Raw genomic sequence first — 14,038 nt, forward strand, 5'->3', positions numbered from 1 at the left:
CTCCTCTTCTTCCTCATCCTCCTCCCTCCCAAATTCTGAGCTTTTATTTCTTTCCTAATGGGTTGCATGCATTATTTGCTTTTACATTGATTCCTATGGGAAAAATTGTTTCCACTTACAAACTTTTCTACTTAAGAACCTGGTCATGGAATGAATTAAGTTCTTAAGTAGAGGTACCACTGTATACATAATGAGAACAAGAATCAGAAATTTTGAGTAATAATATACACAAACAAATCAATAATATAATGCAGTTTACCGAATTTTTCAGAGTATAGGACACACTATTTACTCCCAAACAGAGGGAGAAAGAAAATAAAAAAGAAAATAAAAAGGGGAGATAGCAAAGTTATAGTATTTCTGTCACCTTTGGAACCGGAAGTGCAGAAGAGATCGAAATGGCAACTTCTCTGGAGAAAAATCAAGGCTCAATTTCCAGGAAAAATGCTCCCGGGAAGGATGGCAGAGGCCATGGAGCAGTTGCTCTGCATAATCCGAGTGCCAGTCTCTGCCGTTTGTGTGTGTGTGCGTGCATGTGTGTGCATGTGTGTGTGTGAGAGAGAAATACAGAAAAAGAAAGTGAAAAAGAGCAAAGTGGCCAAAGTTAGAGGAGGACTAGCTCAGTAATGGGAGTTGAAGTCGACAAGTTTTAAAGTTGCCAGATTTAAAGACCCTTGCACTTCTAATCTCTAACCCGGGGGTCTTCAAACTTGGCAACTTTTAGATTTGTGAACTTCAACTCCCATTCCTGAGCTAGCATGATTGGAGGGGGATTCTGGGAATTGAAATCCACAAGTCTTAAAGTTGTCAGGTTTGAAGACCCCTGAGTTAGGGATTAGGGATGCAAGGGTCTTCAAACCTAACAACTTTAAGACTTGTCGACTTCAACTCTTATTCCTGAGCTAGCATGACTGGAGGAAGAATTCTGGGAATTGGTTCACAAGTCTTAAAGCTGTCAAGTTTGAAGTTTGTAAAAGGTATCCATGGGTGTAAAAAGTATAAAATGTTTGTAAAAAGTATTCTGCTACACTGGTATTTTACTAAATAATATATCACTGCACCATTTGGTTCAGAATTCTTTTCCCCTTGTTTCCACCTCTAAAATCTAAGTGCATTTTATATTCCAGTGCGTCTTACATTCCAAAAAATGCAGGGAATTTTTACTTATCCCATAAGCAAAAGTGATTATTTATTTGATCTTTATGTTCCTGGAAACTCCATCCTTCACTTTTAGATGATGATGCACCCCTTCTCCAATGTGCTGCAGCGAAGAGTCCAATGTGGGTCTTACTTCAGCCTGATTGGTAGGGACTGAGTTTAAATTTAAATGTTTATTAGGTACCGCCTTCTAGCTGCCCCAGAAAGTCAGTTTAAAAAAACCTCAATTTTAGTGTAGGGACTTTGAGTTTCTTTTCCTTTCCTTTCTCTTTAATTTCTCAGGAATTTATTAGGATGGTTTAAGTAGTTTATTTCCAGCAAACTAAGTGAGATATTGGATGACAATGTCAAGCTGGTTTCGTAATCAGTAGCTCCGTTGGCATTACCCCTTCTATGGATGTCACCTGTCAGAGCTTCTGCTCTCCGTGCGCATCGCCCTAATGACAGGCAAGCCAATTAGCTGGATCCCTGTCCTCCGTGGACCAAACCCCTTTAATAATAATAATAATAATAATTTATTGGATTTGTATGCCGCCCTTCTCCGCAGACCGGCGCCGCCCTGCGCTCCTCTCTCATCTCCGATCGTGAATTCACCGCTGCATTGTGATTCAAAGGCTGCCAGTGGGAGCGGGTGAAAGAAGATGGCATTTTCCCACCTGCCATTTTGGAGACTCTCCAACCTCTGCACAGCCGCACTCACTGTTTTCTTTGCTGGTTGAAGTGGTGCCTGCCATTTTGGAGCTCTGTACATACTTCCTGTGGCCCAACTATCCCTCTGGCTCCCTGACGCAGCCACACTCACTTTTTGGCAACGAGCCAACATGCATTTCAGCTGTCGTCATTTTAAATGTCATTCTCGCTGCCAGAAGGTTGGGTTGCTGATAATTTCCAGGCTCCTCAGTGAGTGTTCCCTTCCTGTTGTTTGCCAATACAAAATTACTTATGGCTGAACAAGCACAGATTCAATTGTTGAAGATCTAGCCTCCACTTCCACTGGCCCAAAGCCCAAGAAGAAAGAACATAGGGCCAAATCTAAAGCCAAGGCCTCACAATCCTCTGCTTCCCTCAAAGAAACTGAAAAATAGATCAGAGCCTTAGTAAAAGAATTGGAGATAGTTCAGAAGCAAGTATTGCCTACCAATGTTCCCTCTATTTTTTTTCCAGTGTGGGCGGAAAAGTGTAGTGTCTGAGCGGCAGTCCCTTTGGGACTGGGCAGCATAGAAGTATAAATAAATAAATAAACAAGAAAAAAATTCCTTTCTTTTTTATTAAAAGTAATTAATAATAAAACAAAACCAAAATCTATTACTATTATTACTATCTTCTCTTTTTCCATTCCTGTCTCCTCCCCCCTTGTGTGTGTGTGTGTGTATGTGAACTCTTGAACCATTTCCAATAATAGGTGAGGGCAATTGGAATTGGTTCAAGAGTTCACACACACACACACACACACACACACACGAGGCTGGGTTTTTTTCTCTGTTATTATTTGGGTGCTTTTTACCATATGCTTTAAATCAAGAGTCATTTCTCTCTCTCTCCCCCTCTTGCTCTCTTTTTCTTTTTCTCACTTTCTCTCTCCCTCTCTTTCTATCTCGCTCTATCTGTTGCTCTCTCTTTCTCACTGTTTCTCTCTTGTTTTCTTTCTCTATTGCTTTCTTTCTCACTCTTTCTATCTCGCTTTCTTTCTCGTTCTCTCTCTTGCTACCTCTCTCCCCCCTTTTTCTCTCTCTCTCTTTCTCACTTAGTTTCTCACTCCCTCTCTCTTTCCATCTTGCTCTGTCTGTTGCTCTGTCTCTCAGCGAGGGGGCTGCGAGAGCGCTTTCTCCGAGCGCTTCGGGAACACCTGCCCTGCCTCTACTGCAGCCCTGTTGCTGAAAGCTCGGGACGAAAGTGCTCCCAGCGAAGGGGCTGCGAGAGGGGCAGGACGGCTGCGGCTCCCTTTCCTTCCACCGATGTCTACTGCTGGCGCCTCCCCACCCCCAACTCCAATGCCCGGCTCCTTGCGCGCCCTTGGAAAAGGGTGCGCAGGGTGGTATTTTGGGGCATGCGTGTGTGCGCGCGCGCAGCTTACAAGGAACAGTGTTGCCTACTCCAATTACACCCTTGCAATCTACAGTGGTTTTGCCCCCACAATTGCCTTTGGGGCCTTTAACTAATCCAACCTCACCCATGGTTCTTACCAAACCTGCCCGAACTGCAACTGAGGATTGGCCCCTGGATTGTCCAGGAACAATTGTTCCACCTCCCTTGCCAGCAGACCTAGGACTTGCTAGACCTAATGTGACCATGCCTGTCATTCAGCCTTCACCTTAGCCTCATCAACAGCAGCTCCCATCTGCCACCTTTACCTCAAAGGTGGCAGGGTTGGGCATCTCACCTGATACATGGCATTACTTATCTCCCTCAATTCAAAACATGCTAGCTAGCCCCTACTCTCATGGCATCAAAGCTGGAGTCCAGCAGTATGTCATCCCCACTCCAGCGTGTCCCTCGCCAAGGGGACTTTGGTCAGCTCCTGTAGCTGCGCTTCCCTTTAATAGTCCCTGGTTGACGATTCATTGTCACGAGATGAGGGGAGCGGAATGGATGATGACTTATCAGAAGATGAAGACACTGCCTCAGAACAACCTGTATTCACAGGGTTCTTCAAGCCATCCTCCCAGATTTTTGTGGGCAACACTAAACATCCAAGGGAGGATCAGGCGGTGGTACAAGGCCCATCCACATCCAAATGGAAGATCTACACCTTGGGGCCCGAAGTTGAAGCTCTGCTGCATTTTCCAACAATTAATCAGCTGGATTTCTGTGTCCACGGCTCGCATCCATTGGAGCTCAGGTGGCATAATCTAGACATCTGTTGAGTTCTTAAGATATATATCCGACACTAGACAATTTAGAAAGACAGAAGCTTTCTTGGTTTCCTTTCTCTCGTCTTCCATGGAACTTAAGGTTTCCTCACAGACTATCAGTCGTTGGCTCAAGGCTTGCATTGTAGAGGCCTATAAAGCGTGATCTCAACCACTTCCAGCCAGCATCACGGTCATGCAACTCGGAGTGGCCACCACTGCTGCGTGGATATCTTGTGGACATTTGCCGTGCAGCTACCTGGGCGATTCCATCGATGTTCATAAAACATCTCCTCGACTTCTTTGCATCTGCTGAGGCGGCCTTTGGAAGAAGGGTGTTGCATAGGTTGTGCACTTCACCTGCTCCCTTGGTCCATCCTTTTCACTCCCTTTCAACTTGAACTTGGGTACATCCCACATTGAACTCTCCGCTGTAGCGCATTGGAGAAGGACCGTTGATTTACCTGAACAGTCTTCTCAATGCGCTGCAAGGAGAGTCCAAACCCTCCCGACTTGTTTGGCCCAGGGTCGCATTCCTTTGTATAATTGTTTTCATGGTTAACAAAGTTTATTGTTGACTTTTACTACACCTTCGTTTTCTTGACTGACCTTCTGGGGCATCTAGAGGGCAGTATATAATTAATATTTAAATTTAAACTCAGTCCCTGACAATCAGGCTGAAGTAAGATCCACATTGGACTCTCCTTGCAGCGCATTGAGAAGACAATTCGGGTAAGTTAACGGTCCTTTCGTACCAGCTCTAGTCCATAGATTTTTTTCTTAATCATCTCTTCCAATTTTCTTCAATTTTTGATTAGGACATTTTCATTGTTCTTAGTGTTTTCTTATTTATTTTATTTTATATAGAAGAACCTACTAGCTAGCTAATCCCTAATGTTCCAGGTAAAGTGACATAGTGAAATTTTCAAAACATCCTCCTCCTCTAAAGAAAGATACATTTGTTTCACCTATTTTCTGTCATTATTATATAGAATTACTCATAGTCCTTGACTTCCAGTCAGAGCCATTCATTTAATGACCATTTGAAGTTATAGTGGCATTGAAAAAAATGTCTTATACTCTTGTGACATAGAGGTGTTAAACTTTCCCAAGGTCAAATTAGGAAATTTGATAATCAGTTTTTATGACAATTGCAGCACCCTGAAGCCAGTTAACAACCATCCTGCTTAGCAACTGAAATTCTGGCCTCAATTGTGGTCATAAATTGAGGATTACCTGCAATTAGAGTTGAATATTTTCATACATGAGCAAGCTGCTCCAAGATAGAGAACTGCTTGGGAAAATGCATTGGCAACCAAAAAGAGAGAAAGAGAGAGAGAAGAAAGGCACTAACACACTTGGAATAAAGTAAGAGTGTGCTGCATTTTAATTTAAATATAACGACAAAAGCAAAAGAAAGGATAAGGAAAGAATTGGAATAATCAGTGGTGGTTGGGCACATGGGACATAGTAAGAGGTGGAAAGAAACAGACAAGGAAAAACAGTCTACAATTTATCAGGGCAAAATTGGAAAAAAATGCAGGAGCTCCAGATTTTGGTGTGACCAGATCATAATGCATCCACATTTGGTGGAGCTGACATGTTTTATGCATGGAACAATGCAAAATTTTCACTTCTTTCACTTCACGTCATATCTTTATCAAATTGTTTGGTGAAGTTGCCTTTGAAACCTATTAAATAGATAAGCTAATTAATGCAAACTTAAACATAAAGAGAATTTAGTTATATTGTTATGCAGAATTTTTGCACAGTGGAACTTAATTTAAAAATCAAAACATGAAGTATTTTATTTCCATGTGAATTGCTATTTGATAGGATTAGGAGATCCTGCTTCTTTTTATGTGGCTATGATATTTCTTCTAAATGGATTGATGGTGTCAGTTTTCTTCCTATATGGCACGTATCTAAGGTAAGATAATATGAAAAAGGTTTGTTTGTTTTTCTTTGTCAAAAAAAATGGATGTATTTTAATAATCAAAATATATTTCTTTTTTCTTTTTTTGGTACATACACAAAATAATAATAAATGAAATAAAATTATTCATAATAAAATATAAATAAAAGTTATATTATAAATAACATTTATTGGGATCAATGAGAAGGATGAAATTGTGCTGAGATGACATCATCATAATTTGGTTCCCTGGTTGTTAATTTTAATTTGAGATGTGGTTCCATGTCCAATAGTCTGTTCCCTTTTTTTTGACTTAATATCTACAAATGCTGAAAAAGCAACTTCACATAATATAAAGTTGGAAAAGGAAAGATGTATTTCAGAACTTTTTCTGAACGTGTACCCCCACCAAACTCTTCCCATACCCCTGGGGGTACACGTATCACGCTTTGGGAAACACTGGTCTAGAGAAAGACATGATCTAGAGCAGTGAGGGGCCGTACTTACCAACGTTTACAGTGAGGCCTGCAGGCGAGCGAGTGGTGCTTGTGGGTGGGGGTCGGGCGAACGTGCCCAGTGCGAGATTTGCTTCCTGCACATGTGCAGGAAGTGAAATCTCACCCAAGGAGGTGAGTAACCGTGAGATTTTGGCTATTTTCACCAGTTTTTTGCTTCTGTGCAATCACTGAAAATCGCCAAAATCTCACGGTTGTACACTCCCTTGCATGAAATTTTGCTTCCTGCGCATGTGCTGGAAGCAAATCTTGCACCGGGTGCACGTGCCCGACCACCGGAACAGCCTGCCACTGATCTAGAGCCATTCAGAAAGATGAATAAGAAAGCTAGGCAGTTGAATTTGCACTCTGGGACTTGACACTCTTATTGTAATATTGTCATTCAGCTGTATTTTTCTTCTTCAGTTATTTGCTTTCACACCTATGCCCACAATCCTTGCTCCTTCCATGCCTATGCCCACAGTCCTTCCTCCTATGTAACAGCCAGTAAAAGGCTACCAAAATTTTTACTACCACACTGCGGGAGTGGCTTATTTTTGGGTATGGCTTGATGGTCATGTGACCAGGTAGGAGTGGCTTGCCAGTCATGTGATCAGGTGGGAGTAGCTTGATGATCATGTGACTTGACCAAGGATTTTCCAAGAACTTCAAAACAATACCCATATCAATGGACTCAAAACAAGCAGGTCATTCTGCCGTCAGTCTTCTATGTTTCTATGTTTCTATTGAATTCACCCGCATCATAGAAATGAGCAACTATAGGACAGTGAAATGACAGAAACATCTCATTTATAATTTTGAAAGCACATTTTGAGCATTGTCATAAAGGTGCCTTCATGATTAAAATAGCCACTCCAAAAATAATCACTTACTCAAAGATGGTCAGTAAATGAACCGTTGTAAGTTGAGGACAACTTGCCTTCTCCCCTAGATGTTTTCTGTGGAGCTTCAAAATAGACTCCTCATCTGCTTCTAAAAGAGTGCACTGGTCAGACAGATAATCCTCGATTTCTGTTCTGACCCCAATGGAGGCCAACATTTCTATCTCCTGAGTAAGATGGTTATTAAGTGAGTTCTGCCTCACTTTACCACCTTTCTTGCCACAGTCGTTAAGTGAATCCCTACAGTTGTTTGTCAGAAGATCCAAAAAAATGTTCACATAACCCCTTTATTTTTCTAACAAAGTCCTTCCTTCTTAGAAGGAAGAATAGAAAGAATAAAATGGGATTAAAAGGGGATACAAAAAAATAAAAAATAAATGGGCTTGATTCAAAGTTCTGCTCAGACTAAAGAAATTGATGTTTGTGAAAGGTTGAGTTTGGAGTATTGTTTTGTTTGCTCTTTTTTTAACTTTGATTATTTTTTCTATTTAGATATATGAATTTAGGGATTGCTGATCTGTTTTAATAAAGTTAGAAGTATTAATTATAATAAGATATGTACTAGGTAATACTGATTTCGATTAATGCATAAATGGAATTGAATTTAGAACTGTTGGGGAGATTAATGATGGTAATGATTTTTAATTGATTGAAAATAGAGAATATTTAGAATTTTTTTCCTTTTTTTTCTTTTCTCAAATTGACTGAAATTAAAGCTTAATAATTAAGTAAGAAATGTAGATAAGTATTAATTGGCTAAATGTTAGATGGGCTGAAATAATTTTTAAATTTGGGATTAGATAAATGTAAAGTGGCGGAAGAAGTCAGAAGTAGTAGTAGTAGTAGTAGTAGTAGTAGTAGTAGTAGTAGTAATAATAATAATAATAATAATAATAATAATAATAATAATAATTAGATTTGTATGCCGGCCCTTTCCGAGGACTCGGGGCGGCTCACAACAACATAAACAGAGTACAAATCCAATTTTAAAAACCAATTTAAAACCCTTAAAATAAAATAATCACACAACCAATCAAACCATACACCAGCCTTGACAATTGGGGTGTGTGTTAGTTTCCCCATGCCGGGTTGATGGATGGACAGATGGTATTATCCTTGGGAGACAAAACCCACAGGCACTCTGTCTTGTCAAGGTTGAGTTTGAACCTGTTGACACCCATCCAGACCCCAACAGCCTCCAGGCACTGGCACATCACTTCTACTGCTTCATTGACTGGACATGGGGTGGAGATATACAGCTGGGTATCATCAGCGTACTGATGATACCGCACTCATGCCCTTGGATGATCTCACCCAGCAGTTTCATGTAGATATTGAATAGCAGGGGGGAGAGGACCGACCTCTGAGGCGCCCCACAAGGGAGTAATCTAGAGGTCGACCTCTGACCCCCCACTAACACCGACTGCGACTGACCGGAGAGGTAGGAGGAGAACCACTGTAAAACAGTGCCTTCCACTTCCAACCCCTCCAGCCGGCGCAGAAGGATATCATGGTCGATGGTATCGAAAGCCGCTGAGAGGTTGAGAAGCATCAGGACAGAGGACAAGCCCCTGTCCTGGGCCCGCCAGAGATCATCCATCAGCACAACCAAAGCAGTTTCCATGCTGTAGCCGGACCTGAATCCTGACTGTTGGGGGCCTAGATAATTGGGTTCTTCCAAGGACCGCTGGAGTTGGAGCACCACCACCTTCTCAACAACCTTCCCCATAAAGGGAAGGTTGAAGACTGGACGATAGTTGTTAAGAACCGCTGGGTCCAGGAAAGGCTTCTTGAGGAGGGGGCGCACAAGTGCCTCCTTGTAGGGATCCGGAAAGGACCCCCTCCTCAAAGAAACATTGACAATCTCCTGGACCCAGCTCTGTGTCACCTCCCTGCTGGCCGAAACCAGCCAGAAGGGACATGGATCCAGGAAACAGGTGGTGGAACTCACAGCTCCAATGGCCTTGTCCACTTCATCAGGTGTCACCAGATCAAACTCCTCCCAGACAGATGGACGAGGACGGGCCACAGTCACTTCAACTGACTTGTCAGTCGACACTGCTGTCTAGTTAGAGTCAAGGTCCGTCCGAATCTAAGCGACTTTATCAGCAAAAAACGAGTTAAACACCTCGACACTACCCTGCAAGGGCTCCCCAACTCCCCCCTGATTAAGAAAGGAGCGGGTTACCCTGAACAGGGTGGCCGGGCGGGATTCCGCTGATGCAATCAAGGCATCATGATACGCGCATTTTACCGCCTTGAGCGCCACTTTGTAAGTCTTAATATGAGCTCTTACAAGTGTTAGGTCAGTTTCAGATTTACTTTTCCTCCATTGCTTCTCTAGACGTCTCTTCTGGTGTTTCAACACCCAGAGTTCCTGGGTAAATGAAGGAGCTCTCCGGGGTCTAGTGCCAGAGAGAGGTCGCAACGGCGCAATCTTGTCCAGAGCCTCCGCTGCAGCCTTATTCGAGGCCACAGCAAGAGACTCCGCCGAACTGTGGACAAGTGAATCCGGTAAAACCCCAAGCGCCCTCTGAAAGCCCTCTGGGTCCATCAGGCGCCTGGGGCGGAACCACCTAGTCGGTTCTGCCTGCCTGCGGGGGAGGATTAAAGCCTTGAAGTTGAGCCGCAGCAGGAAATGGTCTGACCATGACAAAGGCAACACATCTAACCCCCTTAGTCTCAGACCATCATTCAGCTGCTCTGAGAGAAATATCACGTTGGGTGCGTGCTCCCCCTTGTGAGTTGGACTCTCAACTACTTGGGTCAGGTCCATGGCTGTCATGGTGGCCATGAACTCCAGGGCCAGTCCAGAGGATTCACCGAGTGACAGCAGATTAATATCCTCCAAGACAATGAGTCTAAGGAACTCTACCGCCAGCCCGGCTACCTTCTCGAGCAGCTCAGGCAGGGCTGTTGACACGCAACTGCGAGGCAGGTATGTGATCAACAGACCCACCTGAACTCCTCCCTCCGGGCCCAGCCGGGTTTCAGTCATACATACCAGGTCGGCCTCCTCCTCCAGGACCAAATCCCAGATAAGGAGAGCCTTGTTCACAACTGACCTGGTATTAAGCAGCAGCAGCCTGAGCCCAGGGCCCGGATTACACTCATCACCAGAGCCTTGGGTTGAGTCCATGGGGCCGGAACAAGGAATCACTTTCAAATAGCGTTCCCTCCTTCACCTGGAATGGTTTGCCCCCTGTCTCCCACCGTATCTGCCTCTCCCCAGCAGCACCGGGATGTTCTGGCCCTCTTCCACCCCAGAGATAAGTTCTCCCATCCTTCCTGCCTCTACATTTCCAGGCAAGCTAGCCCAATCATTCATTCCATTAATTTCATACATACCTTCCATTCGATCCCAAACATCCATCACTAAAATTACCCCCCAATAAATTAGTTTAAAAGTATAAAAAAATAATTAAAAAAGGTTAATCGGTCAATTACGAATCAAACTGAGACAATCATAATATAAGATCAGTTTGTATAAAAATCAGTTCTTAAATCAATAGTTCAAAATTCATCAGTCAATCAGTCAATCCAGTTCAGGATGATAATAGTGTCTTCTATAAATCCTTCTTTAAGTCTGTTGTGTTATAGGATCTTCCACTAGGGGCGCAGTTCTCCAATGGTATTCATTAGGAAATAGGGAATAAGGAAGATGGAAGTGTGGGAGGAGAGGAGGGGGGGAAGATGACAAAGCAAAGATTTTAACATTAGCTAATACCCCCAATTTGGCTGGCCTTGATGGTCTTTGGCAATTCAGTTCCCATTGTTCACTCTCCCCCAACTCTGGCCGCTCTGTTCTTTCAGTCCAATCCCAGCCAACGCTCCGCTGCACAGGGCAGCTCCAACTCGCCTCAGCCTCCTTCCTGCATGTTCCGGCCATCCGTCTCCTTCGTCCCCCTCGGCACCAGTAGCTCTCACTTACTGGTGTCGTACAAGGGATTGGGCTGCTGTTCTTCGCCCACCAACTGGTATCCTTAGCTCCTCTGTTCTCCGCAAACGACCTCCGGCGCCGAGAGCCGACCGCTCACACCGTCCTGCACCCTCGGCGTCCTTAGTCTCACAAAGCAGGTAGATTCATCCTGGCCTCGGCGCTGGCCTCCACTCCGTCATCTCAGCACCTCTGTCGCTTCGGCACCAGTCCCTCTCACTTCCTGGTGCCTCGCTAAGAGGGTCGGTTTGTTCCCCGGGTTGTTCTCTGCTCACTTCTCTCCAGCTCACCTCTCCACCTCAGCATTCGGCATCCGGAAGGGGCCGCCATCTTCCACTCCCCAGCTGATCACCCAGGCAATTTCTCGGGGCTATTGTCCCTGGCACCACACAAAGCAACACAGCTGCATTCAATTTTAATCCCCCAAACACGGAGGGTTGCAAACCCAGAAGGAATAGACAATGTGTGGTCTATACTGACTCATTTTTGATGATCTTTGCCATTGTCTCAGAGGAGCATCGAATCCTCAATCTCCGCACCGCTTGCACTGGAACCATTTATGTTTTGTTTTTAATTTTCTTTTGTTAACATCTGATTGGCTATACAAGATTTTTTTGGTTTATAGAAAAATGTATATAGAAATAAGGAAGCACTTTGGCATAATGGTTAATAAGTTAGAAATATAATTGGTATTGTACTTTTTCAAGAAATATTAAGGAGGAAATTTAATTAAAAGGAAATGTATGTAACTGGATGACAAAATTAGAAAAAAAAACTTGCAACTTTTTTGATGATTGATATTAGTTACTAACAAAATATTGCATTTTATTCATGGAAAATTAGATGGTACACTGTATTGTTTGAATATATCTTGAGAGAAAAATAAAAAATATTACACCCTCCCCCAAAAGTCCTTCCTTTCTCTTTTCTTCTTTACTTCCTTCCTTCCTTCCTTTCTTGTTCCCTCTATTTCCCCTTCCTTCCCTCCCTCCTTCCTTCCTCTTCACTTCTCTCTTTACCTCCCTCTCCCTTTTCTTTCTTTCTCTCCACTTCTCTCTCTCTCTTTTCCCTCTTCCCTTTCTCTCATTCTTTCCTTCTCCCAGTTACTTCTCCCTCTCTCCCCCTTCTCTCTCTCATTTGTTTCTCCTCCCTTTTTGCTCTCATTTTCTCACTTTCATTTCTGTTTTTCTCTTTCTTTTCTCTCCCTTTTTCTTTCTCTCATCGTAATCCAGAAGCAGGAGCTGCAGGACCCTGGAGGGGACGGTGGAGGCCGTTTCGCTTAATTATCTTGTCACCGTGGGGAGAACTTCTGTGCTTTCTACCTCTACGACTGCGTGGCTGGGCTGCACAGAGGGAAGCGGCAGCTCCTGCCCGAGGAAACTGTGGCGATGGCCACTGGCTTGGCGGGAGGTGCCAGCAATAGACACAGGTGGTGGGAGGAGAGGGAGCCACTGCTGCCTCCGGTGCCATCTGCCGCAGATGGTCCGGTGCAGAGCCTCCCAGTTGCGGCTGCTGGGAGAGACTCTCCAGCTCTGCCTTCCTCTTTAAAGTTCGGGGCGGAGCGCTCAGCCTCCCACCCCCAGGAGCACATGGCAGGCTGACAGTTGAATGGGGAGCTCACGTGTGCACGCCTGTGCGACATTCGGAGCAGGAAAAACCTTAGTTGGCGGAGGCCTTCCCTGCACTTTCCTTGCCGCTCCCATCCAACTCCGACACCCGACTCCTCTGCACGGACTGCGCGAGGGGTTGTTTTTTTGTGCGGGAGGAACACTGGTCTTAACCCTCATTCCTGCAGCCTACCAAACAAACTCAAGGTCTCTGGCAAAACAGCCTTCAGGCATTATTCATTTTATTTTCTAGAGCAGGGATCCCCAACTTGGCAACTTTAAGACTTGTGAATTTCAACTCCCAGGATTCTCCAGCCAGCTATGAAGCCTTCTGTTTTAAAGAATATTATAGCCATTTGGAAAGGAGGGGGAGGCAGAAACCCAGATCACATAGAATTAATTCCAGATGGTATCTCCTTATAGTTTTCCTAGACACTTGTTTGTAGCAGAATTGCCTGCTTTGGGGTTTTTAAATGCTTTCAGGAAGAATGCAGAGGCTGCCCAAAGAGGATGCCCTGCATTTTCTTTCAGCCGGCGGAAGACTTCCCCGCACTTTCCTTGCTGCTCCCCCCCAGCTCTGACCCCCGACTCCTCTGCACAGCCTTGGAAAAGACTGCGTGAGAGGTTGCTTTTGTGTGCATGGCCACGTAGCTGCGCGCCATGGAAGGGACACTGGTCTTAACCCTCCTTCCTGCAGCCTACCAAACAAACTCAAGGTCTCTGGCAAAACATTAGCCTTCAGGCATTATTCATTTTATTTTCTAGAGCAGGGGTCCCCAACCTGGCAACTTTTAGACTTGTGAATTTCAACTCCCAGAATTCTCCAGCCAGCTATGAAGTTCTCCATTTTAAAGAATATTATAGCCATTTGGAAAGGAGAAGGAGGCAGAAACCCAGATCACATAGAATTAATTCCAGATGGTATCTCCTTGTAGTTCTCCATAGACACTTGTTTGTAGCAGAATCGCCTGCTTTGAGGTTTTTAAAATGCTTTCGGGAAGAATGCAGCGGCTGCCCAAAGAGGATGCCCTGCATTTTCTTTCAGCATCTTTCAGTGCAAATTGGGTGCTCTGGGGTGAAGCTCCATTTTTCCTACCCCACTGCATTCCCCCCCCCCCTTGTCCAGGCAAGAGTGCACCCCGGTAACAGCCAACTTTAACAAGACAACAATTATTG

At 44.3% G+C, this 14,038-nt stretch overlaps 1 protein-coding gene across 2 annotated transcripts in view; it reads left to right on the forward strand.

The window, feature by feature from the left end:
• The window catches only part of DPY19L1 (dpy-19 like C-mannosyltransferase 1), a 344,645-nt gene that overhangs the window by 53,357 nt on the left and 277,250 nt on the right, over positions 1–14,038 (forward strand). For both annotated transcript variants that reach the window (XR_011556928.1, XM_070729287.1), the window contains exon 7: positions 5,844–5,937. Coding sequence is in view for 1 of the 2 variants with exons in the window: in XM_070729287.1 (XP_070585388.1) it covers positions 5,844–5,937 (94 nt within the window). In the remaining variant the exon portion in view is untranslated. The remainder of the gene's footprint in view (positions 1–5,843; positions 5,938–14,038) is intronic.

Source organism: Erythrolamprus reginae, chromosome Z, assembly GCF_031021105.1.
Source record: "Erythrolamprus reginae isolate rEryReg1 chromosome Z, rEryReg1.hap1, whole genome shotgun sequence".
NCBI lineage: Eukaryota > Metazoa > Chordata > Lepidosauria > Squamata > Dipsadidae > Erythrolamprus > Erythrolamprus reginae.